This window comes from Hyposmocoma kahamanoa, unplaced genomic scaffold, assembly GCF_003589595.1.
Source record: "Hyposmocoma kahamanoa isolate Upper Pololo Valley unplaced genomic scaffold, ASM358959v1 89998, whole genome shotgun sequence".
Lineage (NCBI taxonomy): Eukaryota > Metazoa > Arthropoda > Insecta > Lepidoptera > Cosmopterigidae > Hyposmocoma > Hyposmocoma kahamanoa.
This window is the reverse complement of record NW_020654571.1, coordinates 17487-36102: the sequence shown is the minus strand read 5'-3', so window position 1 is coordinate 36102 and position 18616 is coordinate 17487. Positions and strand designations below refer to the sequence as shown.

Below are 18616 nucleotides of genomic sequence, written 5' to 3'. Positions count from 1 at the left end.
TTTTTTTTTTTTTTTTTTTTTTTTTTTTTTATACCTGACAGGCAAATGACTCCACTCCACCTGATGTTAAGTGGAAAGTGGTATCCAAACGCGAAGGAACCTAGTGCAGCGATGGAATCCTCACTGCACTAGCCGCCTCCACCCTGCCTGCCTACAATATGCCTCTTCACGCCTCGTTTGAAGGACCCCATATCATAAGAGGGAGGGAAGACATGTGCCGGAAGGGAGTTCCATTTGTCAACCGTGCGGCAGAGAAAGGAGCCACCGAACCTTTTAGTACGCGATGGAATGCGGCAGGTAGTGAAACGGTGACTACGAAGGCCAGCACGCGTGCTTCTGAGCAGGAACGGGGAAGGGGGGATGAGGTTGAACAGCTCCTCAGAGCACTCACCATGGTACATGCGGTAAAAGGCGCTAAGCGATGCAACATCTCTACGCAGTTGCAGAGGTTCAAGGCGTGATGAGACCTCTTCGTCGCCTATAATTCTAGTAGCACGACGCTGTAATTTATCCAAGGCATCGAGTAGGTACTTGGCGGAGCCGTCCCACAAGTGCGAACAATACTCAACGCAAGACCGGACCTGTGTTTTGTACAACAGGCATAACTGGTCCGGCGTGAAAAAACGTCGCACCTTGTTCAGGACTCCGAGTTTCCGTGAGGCTGTTTTGATCACAGATTCGATGTAGCTCCTTGGATTCAAATCACAGCAGATTTCCATACCGAGCAAGGTGAAACTGCTCTGAGGTGAAAGTGCTGTGCTCATCAGAGAAGGCATGGGAAGGAACGGCGACAATTTTGTTGTTAACGCGCAAACCTGTGTTTTCTTGGCGTTGAACTCAACAAGATTACTGGATCCCCATGCAGATATGAGGTCCAATATCCTATTGAGCTCAACGACAAGATCAGATCGCTCTCTGTCAGTATCGGCGCGCCCAGCTGCGGGGAATCCATGATATCCCCCATGAACAGTGCTATCATCTGCATAACAATGAATATTCCCAAGTGGAAGCATATCATTGATATGCAGAAGGAAAAGCGTGGGAGATAGGACGGATCCCTGCGGTACGCCGGCGTTCACATTCACGAACCTCGAAATGCTGCCGTCAGAAACGACGCGAATTCTCCGCTCACGAAGGAAATCGGCAATCCAGCTGCATAACTGGGCTGGCAAACCGTACGCCGGGAGCTTGGAGAGAAGAGCTTTGTGCCAGACCCGATCGAACGCTTTGGCTATATCGAGGCTAACAGCCAACGATTCGCCACGTTTGTCTATAGCCTCACCCCAAATATGCGATAAGTACGCTAGAAGGTCACCCGTTGATCGTTTCGGACGAAACCCATACTGCCGATCATTAATTATGGAGTGATCTTCTAGGTATTGGGTCAGTTGTTTATTAAGGATCCGCTCTAAAACCTTGCATATTATGGAAGTAATGGCTATGGGACGGTAATTATGCGGGTCTGATCGGTCGCCTTTTTTGGGAACTGGTTGCACATTAGCCTCTCTCCAAGAGTCCGGCACACGACCTGAAGAGAGCGACAGACGATACAGTCGCGTTAGCACGGGAGTCAACTCAGCTGCGCAATTCCTAAGTACAATCGCTGGGATACCATCAGGACCACTAGCTTTCCGGACGTCGAGAGACTGCAGCTGCGTACGCACATCGCATTGTCTGATACGAATATCAGACATCGTGTAGCCACAGTGAGGTAGAGTTGGTGGCTGTGCGTTACAGTCGTCGAGACAGGAGTTAGCCGCAAACAGATTTGCCAAGAGGTCGGCTTTATCTTGCGGCTTGTGGGCTAGATTGCCGTCAGAATATCTCAGCGGTGGCAGCGAGGGCTGGCAGAAGTTCGACGCAACGGCTCTGGCCAGACGCCAGTAGCTACGACTACCTGTGGGATGCGTCAAGAGTTCTTGGCCAACTCGTGCGACGCGCTGAGCATCCGCTCTGATGTACGCTCTTTTGCAAGACCTGGTGGCATTATTGTAGGCTGTTTTAAGTGAGTTCGTATTGGGATCGTCTGAAGCTCGACCCTTGATCCAAGCGCGGTATGCAGTCTGTTTGTTCTCAACAGCCACAGCACACTCGCGGTTGAACCAGCGGTTGCGCCTCCCTTTACTGACGAGATCCGAATGCGGGATGTAGTATTCCATCCCGATTAAGATCTCATCAGCAACGGCAGTCGCGCTAGCTGTTGGATCCACCTCACTAAAACAGCGCTGCCGCCAGGGAACGGATGCAAAATAGTCCCGCATACCGTCCCAATCTGCCGACGCATAATGCCAAATGCGGCGTTTAGCCACAGTAGGTGGTGGTGGCAGTAACGTTGCCACTTTAGTGGATATCAAGCAGTGATCCGAAGTGCCCAGAGGGGCTTGGACCACCACCCGATATCCAGCCGGGCGAGACGTCAGCAGAAGGTCCAACAAAGAGGGCGCGTCACCAACCCTATCTGGAATCCGGGTGGGCTGATTCACCAGTTGGGTTAAATCGTGTGTGAGAGCGAATGTGTGGGCAGTTCTTCCAGCATGGTCAGTTTTAGAGGAACTTAACCACGACTCGTGGTGAGCATTGAAGTCCCCTAAAAACACCAATTCCGCTGTAGGAAACTGCGCCTGCGCGTCATCTGCCGCCCGAGTAAGGTGGTCCATGAGACGAGTTGTCTCCATGTCGCCGTGGTGGGATCTGTAGAGGCACATGTAGACACGGCAATGACTGCCCAGGTCAACATGTACCCCAAGGATGGAGAAGGAGGGGTCCTCCAAATGACGCAGACGGCGACAGCAAACATCTGCCCGGACAAACAAGCAGACCCCAGCTTTCGCTTTGAAGGACTCTTCAAGCATATAGCCAGGGTAATTCAAGTAGCTGCTGTCAGCCGGGCAGAGTATTTGCGTCTCCGTAAGGAACAGCATTTCTGGTCGAGCCGTCTCAAGATGTTGATGGACGGCGTGGATGTTACTGTGGAGTCCTCGAATGTTCGTGAACTCCACCTTAAAGAGCGCTTTAGTGGTGGGGGTGTGCACCGCTGTACGACCGAAATTTGTACTTTGCGCTAACATGTTGGAGGGAAAAAGAGGCGTGAAGCGAGAAAACAGTGCCGCGACACAAGCGGTCAAATCGCGGGGCCTGCTTCCCCAGAGACTTGCCTACAGACAAGTTGCGCTGATCCGCCGGACGGAAGGGCCCCCGAACCCCCCCGGGAATGGCCGCCGGGACCCCACCTCCCGGTCACCAACCGGCACGACGAACCACACCGAGATTATGCGCGGCATGGTGAGGCAGCCTCACGAGCTGGTTAAGCACGCTTGGGCCCCTGTACTGTACCGCGGGCGGCCAGCGGAACAACCGTTTCTACGGGTCTCCCTGGCCGGCGGGTCAATGCAGTTGTCCTGGCACTGGTTCGGCGGAAGCCTCCACAGACCACAAATGTCGCGGCAGCGTTCCCTCGGGCTCTGGTTGTACGCTGACTGATCCCGGAACGCATCCGACTTGCGAATACTTGGCGGGTTTTCCAGCATGCGCACGGTGGTCACTAACCAGGCGGGTTTTCAAGCCCTACCACCAGTGGAGCAGCTGGTTGCTCAATATCCCTTAGTCGCCTCTTACGACACCCACGGGAAGAGAGGGGCGGTGAATTGTATTCTAATCCGTCACCGCACGGCAGAAATTCTTAAATCAAAAAAATTTAAATCGCGTATATTTGTTTTTTCAAACCAACCGACGTTTCGGGCCCTTTACAACTTTACTTTACTTTTCGAGGTTTGTTTAAAAAAACAAAATTTAAAAATACGCGATTTAAATCCGGAAAAATAGTTTCATTTCATATGTGTAACAATCGCGAAAACCTAAGAACTCGATAAGTTTATTATATGTTACGTCTTTAAAATTGTTTTTGTCGAGTAAAGACTCCATGTTCGCAGGAAGAGCTTCTTTTTCACATTCTTCTCAATGTGATCCCGTCTTATCTATGTTGCAAGCTCAGTATAGCATATTGTAAAACAATCATGATCATCATCTACCGGCAAAACTAATGAACAAGAAGATATTTTTCCTGTAAAACCAGGAACCAACTAGTTTTGATTTGCCTTTCTTCTTATTGACAAAACAAATGGGTATTTCACCTCCATCTCACGCGATGGAAAATGACGATTAGGTCGACGATGGAGCGTGCACACATATACGCACAATGGCTCTTTATTCTCGCCTTGCAAAGGCCCAAGTTATATCGTTCAGGAAATAAATCCACAGACACGGAGTTCAACTCCGAAACCATATACCAAATAAATGTGGAAACGAACCGCTTCGTGCGGATCTTGGGTGTATTCATAATATTGGAACCCCAGCCTAAGTTTAATTAGACCCCCGATAATGGAAAGAGGTTGGCTGAATTTTTCATGCAATTCTGGCGCACATTCTCCGTGATATATGGTGTAGAATCCCGACAAGCATACAACTTTATAGCGGTGCTCAAGGTTCTGCAGCATCGCGTCTACTACGTACGAGCAACCGATAAGCGGATAAAGATTCTCAATGGAATCCAAGATGGCAAGTTGGTATTTAGCAGATTCTTCCCGTAGATAACAGCAGTACTCCATGCACAACCAGGAGGCTGTCTAGCTATCGGTAAGGATATATCACAAAAGTTGAAGTCGGGTGACTCCGTTTTATCGAGAATAAACACCCCTGCGTTTTGGTAGCGTTAAATTTGACAAGGTTGGCGTCGCTCCAATCGGAGACTGCCTTAAGCGTCAAATCTAAGCGACTAACCTTGGACTCTCGACAAGACCGGATTTCGTCACCACTGGCTCTTGCAATAGATAAGCATATATCCACAACTGTGCTGTCATCAGCATACCTACACGAAGGTGCCTGGAATTAACGTACCACTGATAAGCAGCAGAAAAAGAGTTGCGAACAATACGGAACCCTGAGGAACTCCAACGTTTGTGCCCATTGTTCAAAAGAGTAGCCCATTTTCGTCAGTAAATAAACTGCAAAGGTAAGAGAAAAGTAAAAATGTAGTGTGTACGTACCTGGTCCCTCTCCGTCATAATAAAAGTCTTGCAGGTAGATGGTGCGCGCGTCGACAGCGAAAAGGCGCCCGCGCACGCCGTGGTGCAGTTGCGAAAGCGAGCCCAGCTCGCGACCCCAGTACCGGGCCTGCACTGCGCCCAAGCCACAACACACACCTAAAACAATACAATCAATCATTCAACAATATTTATAAAAACTAATATTTCATTAATATAATCAAACATTTTCTGAACTAATATAGAGTTATTTTTTACATCTTCATATAGCAAAAAAGTGTGAACTTCGGAACAAGCTTTGAAATTTCTGAAAAACATTCTTAAAAACTGATTGTACGAGTATAATAGAATTGGGACGTCTCAAAAATTGCACCGCGGATGCTGAATGAGGAGGTCCCTCCCGGCTTCGATACTCGGTAAGACCGATTTGGCAAATGAACTTTTTTAAATTAATAACTGGGCTGGGTGTTCAGGGTAATGCCCCGGATTGAACTCGGTTGCTCTGTACTCATAAAACGGAGAATTCCCTAGTTTCAGACCAAGTACGTGGTGTGGTTTAAAAAATATAGAAAACTTGATAAGTTCGTGCGAAAAAAAATTTGGTGCGTTCTTGGCCATGCGCAATGCGCGGGTCGCTAAATTGCAAATATCAGCAGATTGTACTTCTAAATAATAGGTGAATTGTGATAGGCGCACTGTAGTGTTTTAGTACGTAAGTTTTAAGAAACGTTTTTGGACAGTTTCCCTTACAGCTGCAAGTCAACCATAAATACTTAGCGGCAAATTAGATTCAAAGTTTTCACTTTCATCAACGAAAAGAAATGTTTCCGTTGACACAAATTTCGAATAAATAGAAAACTCACAATATTTATTACAATAATATTAATATACCAATAGACTACTGAAATAGCAAATACTAAATCAACGGATTGGCAAAAGTCGGACGCGCGATTCCACTGCAGCTGCTGACTCATCACCGGGCGCTGGCGCTGGCTGGTTACACTTTTTTATTTAATTTTGTTCGTTAAATTGGTCCAGCTTCAATTATATTTGGGTTCACTATGACTTCGTAATTTTATAATTGGCGATGCAAGACATAGAGAAGGGGATTTTATTAGAATTAAGAAAGTGGCTAGTTATGGAGTACACGAGAAAGTGCTTAGAATGTCAATGGCCACCGCAACGGCCACGGAACGAGTGCATATGGTCCATCAAGATACCATCTCAGCTTCATTTTCTTTAAGCTTATCAGATTAGTAGTTAGTGGGAGCTTGGCCGGCAACAATGGAACATAGTAAAAGCGTCGAGTACCCACAAAAAAGGAATTACCAAGATCTAATACATTATGCGCATAAGTACTGGCCAATACATCCTAATCTACTATTTTTTTCACAATATTTGCATGCGACGTTGAAATCGTTAGAAAGTTTTCTTATAAATTAAATTTTTAAAATTTAAAACAAGGTTGAGAAGTAGCACCATTGTGCGTGAGCAGGGCAAATTTTGTATTATTTTGTAGAAAAAAGTACTTCCTAATATTAAAAGAAAACACACTGCTAATGATTATTAAAACCGACGCGACGTAATGAAGCAACATAACATAATCCTCGGTACAACACCAGCTGCAAAGTGGTCCGACCTCCGCAGAATCGCCGTGGCCGCTTTCCTCACATCTCATAGATTAAACGTCATATGAAACTCTCGAATCGCTGTTAGCCATACGTTTTACGAAAATGCAACGCTTTCTCCATTGAATAAGTTATGTTTATAAGTACTTAGTATCTGCTGTGTTGGACTGGTATGTGACGTCACCGCAGAGTAACAATGTCCAAACACAAAGTTTCACTATTTAATATAGCACTTGTATTATTTTACATTATGCGAAATGTTTTGCGAATGAAGAAGAATTTAACACGATAGCTCAAATGTGGTGCCGCGGTGAGCATTGTATGTAACAACCTAACTGAACGTGGTTTCACTCAGTAGAATTGAAAGTACTTCAATGTATCTTTAAAAACAGCATACTACAAAAAAATTATTATTATGTTACATAAATAATTTTTTTTTTTAATTATTATTATGCACAAATATTATGTAACAGTTGACAGATAAAGCTAATAGCGAACGCGTATAAAAGTGTAAAATGTACTTTAAACATTTATCTATTTTAATAACAAGTACGACAAAGTGGTTTACAGTACCGATGGCAAACGTGGTCTGTGCGGTAACTCTTAAACAAGAAATGACCTCGTCTGTCGTTCTAAATATTCAGGGTACAAGCCAGGTTTCTTTGCTTTTGGTTTGAATCCTATTTAAATTCTGAGAAATCCATTAAAACATAAAAGAGGCGCTAGAGGGGCGTTATCACAATCGGCATTAAAAGTCATCTCTATTATGTGCTTCGCTTCATTTAAACCCAACCAGCCTGTAAGTCAATACTCGAACATACGAACTTTCTGCATTCAATATAGATACGTAATGTTTATGAGTAGATTTTACGTGGCAACTGGTTTTTGTTTACCAAACAAGTTGCGCTGTTATTTATGGCACGGTTAAAACTTTCGCATTCTTAATTCTTCTGATTGATATCACTCAAGGCCGCCTCGTATTTTCCTTTCATGGACATGAAATATTTTATTACAATTCCCAGCGCTTTCTCCGTAATCTGCTGTAATTTGACCAGGTGCAACGTGCGAATGCTGATGCAGTTTCCCAACTAGTAGTCGGTTACAGCACTAAGTGTACAGTGAATGCAATTTTATAGAGTAGGGATTGCGGAGACCACAATCGTTCAGTGAGAACATAGCGGGATGACAATCTTCAAGCGTGGCAAATAGTGGCGATAGTTGGCGTGCGTGACCACCGCGCAATTCAGAAGGTATGTTGCGGCAGAATGTATTGTCTTGCGCCAATTCATACAGAAGTACTTGCTACCATAATATATGATGACGACAAATGCATGTCTCAATAGAATAAACCAACTGCTAAAAAATTACATGATTTCACGTACATTTACACGGATCGATTTATTTTCATGTGCTTCAATTGCCTAGAAATAACGTTTCCTCGATAAACTTCAGTCAATTTAAGCTCAACTGTTAAAATTAAGAATATCAAAAAGTCTACAACTCTACAATACAAAACCAACATTACCATACAAACAGAATCGTCGGCGGTGATCAGTACGAGTGCAGTTGTGTACACATTTGGCGTTGAGAAGCGATTATATCAATCACTACCTATCAGGTCACTTTCGCTTTCTTGTCCGACTTTCCTCGACCACTAAACGAAGTCATTATTTCTGTTGTGATACGTCTATCACCAGCATTAGCAGTGTCGCGACATGCTCTTCAGTATAACCGAGATCACTTTACAGGACCACCAGTTTCTTTGCTGTATTTTGTAAACATGCTCGTTGTAATAAACCTTTACACTTTGTGAGTTTAGTTCGTCTCACGGTGGACTGCAAAATACCTTAATAAAATGCATGATGTAAATGAGCTAGTTACAAGCAGTTATCCATTCACGCCCCTGGTTGTTACATAAATCGCATTGACTACGGCGTCTGATCGTCGCAGTAGCATGCACGTAATGGTCGCACACAGGCGCATGTGCACGCCTCACACATCTGATCACTTTCGCCACCACCTCGCGCCTTCCCCGCGCAGCCGCTCTCACTTTCCTCGCGTCGCATATTTGCTCTGACAAACAAGTAATTACATTAGCGCATCGCTTTTGATTGATTGATGTTCCCCTTCCATTTTCCAATAAAGTAACATCTACGACGACGTCGTGCTCTGGAGCCTTCCACTAGAAACTGTCATACTTACTTAGTTAATTTTAACTAACGACATTGTTTGTACTTAATTCGTATTACTGTCCACAGTTGATTGGAGTGACATTATTTTCGCCTGATCTGATCATGCACTAAGAAATAATAAAGACAACATAGGTGCCAAATAAACCTTCTAAAGAATGACCATGTACGTCAATTCGAAACTAGGCGTTTTTTCTTTCTAAATCGCAATTATTCACTGTATTTATCAGCATTTAATTATGACCTTGAAAAGTTGCTGCTCGGAGCAAAAAGGCTGAAACGGAGCTGTTTTCGTAGTTTTTTAAGTCAATTAGCGTGAACAATAACCGCAATGGTTGAACGGTTACCATGCCGGACTGACACACAGAGGTCCCAGGTTCGGTTCCCGCGCCGGGAGAAATACTTTATACTAAAAATTAAAATTAATTTTATTTCGGACAACGTGTTCCATAATTTGTTAGCAATAATAACGTAAAAAGTGGTTATAAATTAGTGTGAGTGGATATTTTTTTTACATTATCTTTTTCAAATCACCTTCCTCGTGAAGCGTTGCGACATGGGAGAGGTAATCCTACCAGCCACAGTATGTAGGATGCTGTTGGTGCTATCCCGTACTCTGCGCATCAGGGATGCTGTCTTTTTCCGGAAGATGGCAGCAAAACCATCCGTCTCATACTCTGCAAACCTCACCGATGCATTCTGCAATGCAGAATGAGGCAAACGAGGCAGTCCCAACATCATCCAGAAAAAATTATTGTACTGTACACGTAGGGTCTCCAACGGCTGTTTGGTGTAATAGGCTCCCAGTGTAGAAACTTTGACAGTTCCATGAACAGCTGCGCTATCTCTCTTTGGTCACTCTTACCCTCCGCGCTCATGGGGGGCCAGGCCTAATATTCAGTTCACCAATCGATTTCCAGAAGGTCTGAAAATCTTTTGCTGCACGCTCTTTTGCTATTTTATCTATTGTTAACTGGTCCTGGTGTTTCTGAATTCAAACCACTTCAGACAGCTCTTAAAGATTTTACGAGTGTCGCACATTTGCTAGTAAATTTCGCTTAAATTGGGTCTGTTACTCATCAACCAGGTCTTGAATTTAAGCATGGCCTCCTCGAGCGCGGCCCGTACGTATGTGTTCCAGCCTAGGTTCCACGATTCCACGCTGCCTCGTTCGTACAGCCACGTCAGTCATTGTATCCACTATAACACTACACAACCTGTCCAGAACAGACTTGTGCTCAGTCAAACCACACAGCCCATGACCGCATCCCACAAACTCTTGCGGAAATCACGGAAATGTCACGAAAAGTATTATTGCATTTATCACTCTTCTATCATATTTATTAATTTGTTTATGACCTCTCTCCCCATAAAACTGCGCCAGAAGTAAATTCACTAGTCACCAGCCTAGGTCTGACTGCACACAAATCACATTCAACATAGATATGGTAGGTGGTCCGACGTGTGGACATCCTCATATATGCCTACTTTGGTAATTGGATGCTGAGCTGAGAAGGAAACAATACAGTGGTCTAGCCACCTTCTACTTCCCGATTTTTGACAAATGAATATATATACATTTGAAGAATATCCCAGCTTTTCTACAACTGCACACATCCACGATTGATCTGAACAAAAGTTAGAAAGTTCCCTATAGAAGGTCTCCTGTGGATGTGCATTAAAGTCTCCTAAGATGAATATGGACTCGACATTACTACTTTTTTCTATTGCACTAATCTCACTCAAAACCTTCGTAAAAATAGGTAAATTATCTTTCTTACATGTAGGCATGTACACAGAAAAGCCAGAACTGGTCATTTAAATATAGATCTACTTTACTTTTAGACACATAAAACTTATACGCTTATACTCATAGTCCCTGGCATGTTTCATGTTTATCTATTTTAGAGACACTGTATCATTTGTTTTTTCTTTGATACAATTTACAATATCGCATTCCAAGTTTTCAGTGCTAACGTTAGAAATAAACAGTGGAACTTTACTGTCCACGGCTCTAAATTTACCGCTAGGAATAGTAGACGCACACCCTGTTTGAGAGGTAACCCTGTATTGTTTTGGTATTTTACGTGTAACCTGCCATTCTAAGTTCGAAATTAAATTAGAGGCGTGTGCGCTACACTTCGGATCATCTGACAGGACTGGCTTGGCCGATACTGCAATGCCTACTATTTGTATGGCCTATGTTCATTTCTCTCGTGAGTTTGAGTGCAATTTGTGGTTGTCTATGTGTGTCTATGGCACCCGCGCCACAGGATTTCCCTAGTGCGGGGCTCCTAGTACGGGACTATGTTGAGTGTGTGCGTTATTATTATTAAAATAAATAATTAAAATGATAATAAGCGTTGTGACAAAAAACGCAACAGTATCCGCGCGGTGCAAACGACATCGACGCGCTACCACCGCGTCCGCGATTACGGGTTCACGGTTATCGCTACCAACGCATTACCGACACATCCTCGCACATATACTTTTACAGCACCAACAATTCGATATACTTATTTAGGTACATTGCCCCTTATTCTTCTACCAGACTTCCTTTTTTATTTTTGTTTTATACATAATGTTTAGATTTCCCGAAAAGACAGGGATGAAAGTGTCAGCATCATCACAATAATGAGCGACTGGTGTTTGTAGCGGACCATGGCCATGGTCGTGATCGCGATTACCACGCGTCGATTTCAGATTCATGGGATCGATACTGCGCGAGATGCATTTTGTTGTTTCAGTTAATTGCAGTCTCACATCATATGTATATCGGTTTAAAGTACCTATCTATTTGTAGGTGTTGACATAATTTAGAATCTTAAAAGCACGCTGTAATATTGCTTACTTACTTAACTATTGAGTGATATAATATAATGAGGAGCACAGCAATGACTTCACCGTTTGTATTTTATTTAGTTTCGCGGTTCATTGATGATTGATGCGTGATCTATATCGACCGATGACGGCGGTTGGATGACCTCATTCGCAGGTGCAAGTGTCTATGGACTCGTTATTTGTATATTATTAATTATTGGGGATTGGGTTTTAATGGCCAATTCCAGCGGTAAAGTGACACCGCGCGCCTCGGGGCGTGGCATATTCATATAGTAATGCCGCAGCTTGACTCGCGCCAGGCTTGCGGAAAATAACGGGTTTGAGTGGAGATTAATAAATTTGTAACATTTATTTCGGTAAAACCATTAAAAGGATATTTAAATACAACAAATTGAGGCGATTCGTGGGGTTGCTACAATTGCAATATTTTTACATCGCACTGCATGTTATTGACTCGTACAATACAGGAAGACTTTTTTAAAGGTATCATTAAAAAAATGGTAGATCGAATTACAGTAAAATATCAGTGATACGTAAATAAAAAACACATATGATTTGTTCATAAAAAATTTAGATGGTGCCTAAAAAGTCAAATAAGTATACAGGAATACCTGTTGATACGTACTACGATTGACTAGCTAACATTAGGGATACACCATACCTACTTAGAATAGCCTTTCTCGAATTACAGTGAGTCATCTAGTTTATTTTATTGTTTCTTAATTAGCTTAAGACACAGCGGTGGACCGCAGGTGCGTCGCGGTTTACTGTTAGTTCAGTCACCTTAAGCGAATGAGTAAGTCCCAGATTCTGTTACAGAAGAGCTTAAGAAGGGCGTCATTGCAGCCTCGTAAATGAAAACGAGGATGGTAAAGCTGATCCAAGACTATAAGGCACACCTAAACAGATGTTTATACTAAACCGTACGCCACACTTTCTCCCACTGCGCAGGCGCACTTAACTGCACTCCAGTGGTCGCTTCACATTACGCTAATATATCTGTTGTTGCTTTCTTTCGCTTGTTTCTCTTCCTACACAACATACCAATTTAATTTCTTTCTATTGAATTGTATGGTACTTAAGTGTATAATTACTTCACAAGAATCGCTTTCCTTCCACAACATAATATAGAAAATAGCACCACCACAAAGTTTATTTATTAGGTTTCACGATAGATAAACTAGTGCTTATTTCATTTTTATACATTAGCTAATAAACGGGCGACGAGTAGGTACATAGCGCATGTTGCACGCGTTGCGATTTACCAACAACGGCCTTCCCCGTGCATTGTGGTGCGTTCCCACCGCCAACGCGGGCGCCGCCGGCACTGCGGAGGCTGTGGAAACTATCTCATGTGAACTTTACCGTTACGTCACTACACGTAACCTGCTTTTTATTGCAGCCAGTGTTTAGTCTCTTAGTTACAGCAATAGCCACACCACCGCGCCAACGTCCGCCGTGCAACGTCGCCGCCGCCGCTGCCGCCGCCGCTGCCGCCGCCGCTGCCGCCGCCGCCGCCACCGCCGCCGCCGCCGCCGTGCCAGCACATTCGCGTAACCTCCGGTATTGGACTGCCATTTGAAAATGCCTAACAACTGCACAGAAATTATTGCACTCCAGTTCAGCGCAACCACTGTGTCGTTAATCACAGTTCAAAGGACTTTTGAGTCATGCCACTATATTTTAAAACCAAAGAAGTCGACGCATTTAATGCAGCTATCTAAATAAAGTGAAAAAGCTTTCTTATGCAGGGTGCCCGGCAGTAACCTCAGGACAAGTTAGAAAGTTGCCCCGGCGACCACGGAGGACGACTCATGCGTGTTTTATACATTACGCAATCGATTACTTCTCGCTGTGCACCAAACTTTAATCTATCACACCATTTTAGGTGAGTATAATTATGTGCCGATGAACTTGAAATGAATGATGTTGGTTCATCGCCACATACACGCATATACAAAGATTGGTTTGCAACGCTTCCAATGTTATTGGCCGCTCTGAATGGTGCAGCACAGGCCTCGTTGTGCAAATGGCGTGTAGAGGTGGGGGTGGGGGGCACGCCCGTGCTGCGGGTACCGTTGGCGCTGCTGACCCACTGGCTGCAGGAATGCATAATCCATCGCCGCTTTAGCTCAACCGTCCCGCGACTGTGGTATGCTTCGTGCGCAATGACCGCCACTAACGGTGATTGTGGAATGTGAACCTGCCGCTCTTGGACTTCCTTACTCCCCGGATTAGTGCATTAGGTTAAGGTCGCGTCTATGTAAATATAATAAACGCTGTATGTAGGTCGCTCGCAAATTATGGACTTTTTGAATAAAGTAATAAGCTCGATATACATGTACACATAAGTGTACATACCTACTTCTCGCCTATAATGTAACAAGAACGGCGCCGACGCAGACGCAGCGTTTCGTGCGGTGGGCCGTCGCTGTGTCACGTGACGTGCAACAGCGCCGTTGTTTATACGCGAACACACAATGTGTGCCGGTGCCACACTCGGTTGGCGGCTCACGCGCTTTACGCTGACCTTTGCCGTTTATGGGCATCGTGATTCCGCCTGTACCAACTCTTTGTTACTACAAAGAAAGGTTCGAATAGGTATCACGTAACGGAAACTTCAAATACGTCATTTTTCATTTGCATAGGTGTTTATAAAACAAAAGTAACCAATAAACACCCATCAAATTTCATCATAACGGCGTAGCACAAATAATATATTCTAAGTAAACGAACTGTAATGTAAGTGTGTAGCAAAAAGCAGAATTGTGTAGGTCCCACTGCATCTTGTGGTTTCTCGTAGCGTTGTCTATCAGCATGACGAGCGTTTAGATGCGGTGATAGTGCAGAGAAATAGTGCATAAAAGAAACGCCTCGCAAAGCTCCATGAGTAAAATCTTTGCAAATTTTGCAGAGCACGATGCAGCGCTATAAGAGCTGCAATTCGCATTCAAGAACATCGCGCGTCGACGAAGGCGCACCCAGCATAGTTCGTCGTTTATCTATTGCAATATTCTTTTTTTATTTTGTCGCTACCGTTTTTTTCCAATTACAGATTCCGTTTTTACGTCTTTTCATTCGATAATTTCATCGTCATCATAAAAACGTCGCAGCCACCGAGTCTCGCTGGGAGCGTGTATCTCGTTTTTCATCTGATTATTCTATAACTGCATTACGCAGCCCTGACTGGATCTCGTCACGTGTAATTTTTTTCGTAGGACATTCCACTTTGAATAATAATAATTACTTAGTTCATTAGTACGTTATGCTCCATATACGTATACAAAAAGATATCGGCTGTCGGCACGATGTTCACATAAGCGGTCCAACTAATTTCGTAGCGGGCGAATGTGAACGTATGATAATGATCGCGGCAACCACTCTTAACCACTTACGCTCCATATACCCCATATACATACATACATACAGGGTGTAATCGTTAAGTGTGCCCAGGCGCATATTCCATAAATATAAGAGATATCAAAAAGCTTTATATAATGTGCCTTGCCTAACGAATAAATCGACATCAATAACTTTCAAGAAATATACAACATTTTAACATTAAACGCTCCCATACGTTTAGTATCACATTCGCAGAGAGGCTTTAATTTTCCTATTGTAAGATGACAAAACTGACACAAATAAATTAATAAAACTATCTCTTAATTGAATAAAAGTATAACGGCACAGTCAATTATTTGGTCAAGTGTGAGTTGTCCATAAAAATTAAATGTAATGTAAAGTAAATTGATCAATTTTTTTTTATTACTCACTTTCTTATAATTAATAAATTATAATTAATTAATTTATTGTATTGGATGAAAAAACTGGGACAGCAGAAGTTGATCAAATTTAAGAAAATGATATATATTTTATATGAAAAATACTTTTTTGTTAGATTTGACCGATTTTTTCGTCCTATACAACGAAATGATCCTTACATGAAATTGAGTCGATCAGCACTAAAAAATTTGATCAATTTTATTCATGTTATTGGACAACTCCCACTTGACCAAATAATTGCCATTATATTTTTATTCAATTAAAAGATAGTTTTAGTTTTATTCAATTACAAGATAATTTATTTTTGTTAACTTATTGTTACCTCTTACAGTAGGAAAACTACAGCCTCTCTAGGAAAGTCATACTAAATGTATGAGAGCGTTTAATATTACAATTTTGGATATTTCTAGTTTTTTAGTCATTTTTAAACGTTATTGATGTCGATTTACTCATTAGGTAACGTACTTTCGATATCAGTTTAAAGCTGTTTAATATCCTTTATATTTATGGAATAAATCGCCTGGGCACGCTTAACGATTACACCCTGTATATGCCACCAATTAGATGCTTTAGCACGTGGACTGCTCAAACAATTTAACTTTGAATATAAATAGGAATGAAACTATTTTTCCGGATTTAAATCGCTAAATTAAAAGTTGACACGGTTGTTCAGTCAACCGTGACCATGGGACCTGTAAAGGGCCCGAAACGTCGGTTTGTTTGAAAAAACAAATATACGCGATTTAAATCCGGAAAAATAGTTTCATTCCTATGTATAACAATCGCGAAAACCTAAGAACTCGATTTGAATATAAAGTGACATTTATATCAAATCGAAATCAAGATTTAGTTACCAAATTGTGTACTGTTATAATACAATAACTAAGTCAATGGCGATATAAAGCGGTGCCGCAACTGAGATCTAAACTATAATTTGTAATCATAAGGACTACTTGTGGAATATCGATCTGATTAATGTTGTTTGAATGACATTCCTGACAAGTTTTATTCCTGAATAGATTCTTGAAAAATTTATAGTTTCTGAGAAAATAAAATAATGAAGTTTCTGAATGGAGAAATATTAATTTTTTTATCCCAAGTGTGGGATCAATCATCCCTACTAGAAAAACCATCTAGGTACTTGCAATTAAGAGTACAGAGGTAGCAAAATTTCTGTTTTGAGATGAAGAAGATGGGGTAAGAAGGACACCGAGGAAAGAGGGCCTTGAAGCCTTAACTCATAATCTAAAGAGTTTAGCACTATAACCTCTCAGTCGTAAAACAGAGAAACAAATTACTTTAAATTATTGTAAAGAGATGTCGCTACCATGCACCAAAACCAAAAGGCGGCAATGGACCATGCAATTTAACTCTGCTGGATTATTTTTTGTGAGGACAAGTCAAGTCGTTGATGTATTCCGACAAAACTCGAACAATTGATGTCTTATAAACCAACATATAGGTCGAGTTGTCGTAAAGCCAGATATGCTAGAAAAAGTGATACAATACATACAATACAATACTAATCGAAAGATATTCGTCTAAAGCAGTCTAGCAATTGCAATCTAAGACAAAACTGCTAAATATACATATATATGTATATATACAACAAGATTTGTAGAGACTGCTGAGATTCGCTACAATCGTTTTAAAAAAGTGTTACCGAGGAATATTCTTTGAAATAATAAAGAAATATTACTTTTGATCGCTTTTTTTCGATAAAAGTTGTAACAAGCTAATAAAACCCTTTTCACTTTATAGTAAATTTTGTAAAAAATATATAGAATAATTTTGCCACCTCTTTACTCATTAATTTGCAAGTACCTCAATTTATTACTTTTTCTTACATGATACTTTTTGAAAATGTAAATTTGTCCATATAAAAACAAAAAATATTTTATCAGAAACAATCATTTTTTCCAGAATTTATGCAAAAGTAATAGTTGCCAAGATAGTTGTCATTATCTGTAATTTTGGACATACCGTGCGCCGGCGACGGAGTGACACTGGTCTCTCCTGTAGATGCTCATCGTCACCTTACTTTCGTTCAAACTGTGGTACAAGGACGTTTATCGCGAAGAATTTAGAGTTACTCCCACCAATAAGTAACATCCAATGCGTGCACTAAGTATACCATCATGTTAATTATTCAGTATCTACAATATACTTGCATTTTTAAGTAAAACTGTATATAATAAAAAATGAATCGTAATAAGACACGTTGTTGGTGACAATGTTGATGAGTGCAATGATGTGACCGATAATGGTAATATTAATCTCATATATTTTTTTATTATAACATTGAAATAATTTTAAACTAGAAATTTTTTTCTTTCTATATTTCTCGTGCAACGTATGATGTATTCATATTGTAAATAACTTTCTTGTGCCTAATCCGAGCAACTTTCAAGTAACTGTTAAGGAAATTAAGCCCAGCGGCGCGCGCGCTCCGCGGATGTAGGTTAACGCATGCCAACGCAAATCCCCCGCTTGCGCACGACGCCTGTCAATGGATGTTTTTAAATAAAATGTCAAATATTTTATAAAAATAGCACAACGTGGAACCCTACGCTTAATAGTAAAGTGGTACTACAACCACTTTTTGAACGTGGAAACAAACCACAAACCACCATAGAGTCGTACAAACACGCTGAAAAGGAAAAGGTCTGATCCATGTAGATTCAAGAAGAAATTGCATTCATTTGTTTATTTTATGATTTGTGAAATATGTAGTACTGAAGTGTTCACTTAACGTCATCAATCACGTACGTAAAGTCTCGCGCGAGAGAAAATCATTTCACTCATCAGAGTGTGACACATTTAGAGTCAATAGATCTGTACTGCTCTTTCTTCCATACCTATATGAACTACTACTCTACTATCTCACAGAAGAGATTTTGAAAATAACTGTTCGCCTTCTTATTGTAATGTGTACTCACATAACAGCAGCAGCAGCGCCATTGGCGCCGGCGGCGGACGCATCGCGAACAGCGGGTGCAGCACTCGCACGACTCTATTGAGATCAGTTATCTGTGTATGTGGTCGGCTCACTGTCCGGACAGTCACAAGAGCAAATAGTTAAGGGCCAGCGGCACGTGCAGCTGGCGACGCGGCGTGAGAGACACTGCGCGCGCGG

The 18616-nt window shown here is 42.1% G+C and overlaps 1 protein-coding gene across 1 annotated transcript in view; it reads right to left on the bottom strand.

Moving 5' to 3' along the window:
- Nucleotides 1-18616, bottom strand: part of LOC113236221 (protein Skeletor, isoforms B/C-like) — a gene marked incomplete at its 3' end in the record, with an annotated part of 23776 nt that extends 5160 nt beyond the window's left edge. Inside the window, exons 1-2 of the mRNA XM_026472228.1 lie at nucleotides 18420-18616; nucleotides 5043-5198 (exon numbers count right to left, since the gene is read on the bottom strand). Coding sequence (XP_026328013.1) covers nucleotides 5043-5198; nucleotides 18420-18462 — 199 coding nt within the window. The remainder of the gene's footprint in view (nucleotides 1-5042; nucleotides 5199-18419) is intronic.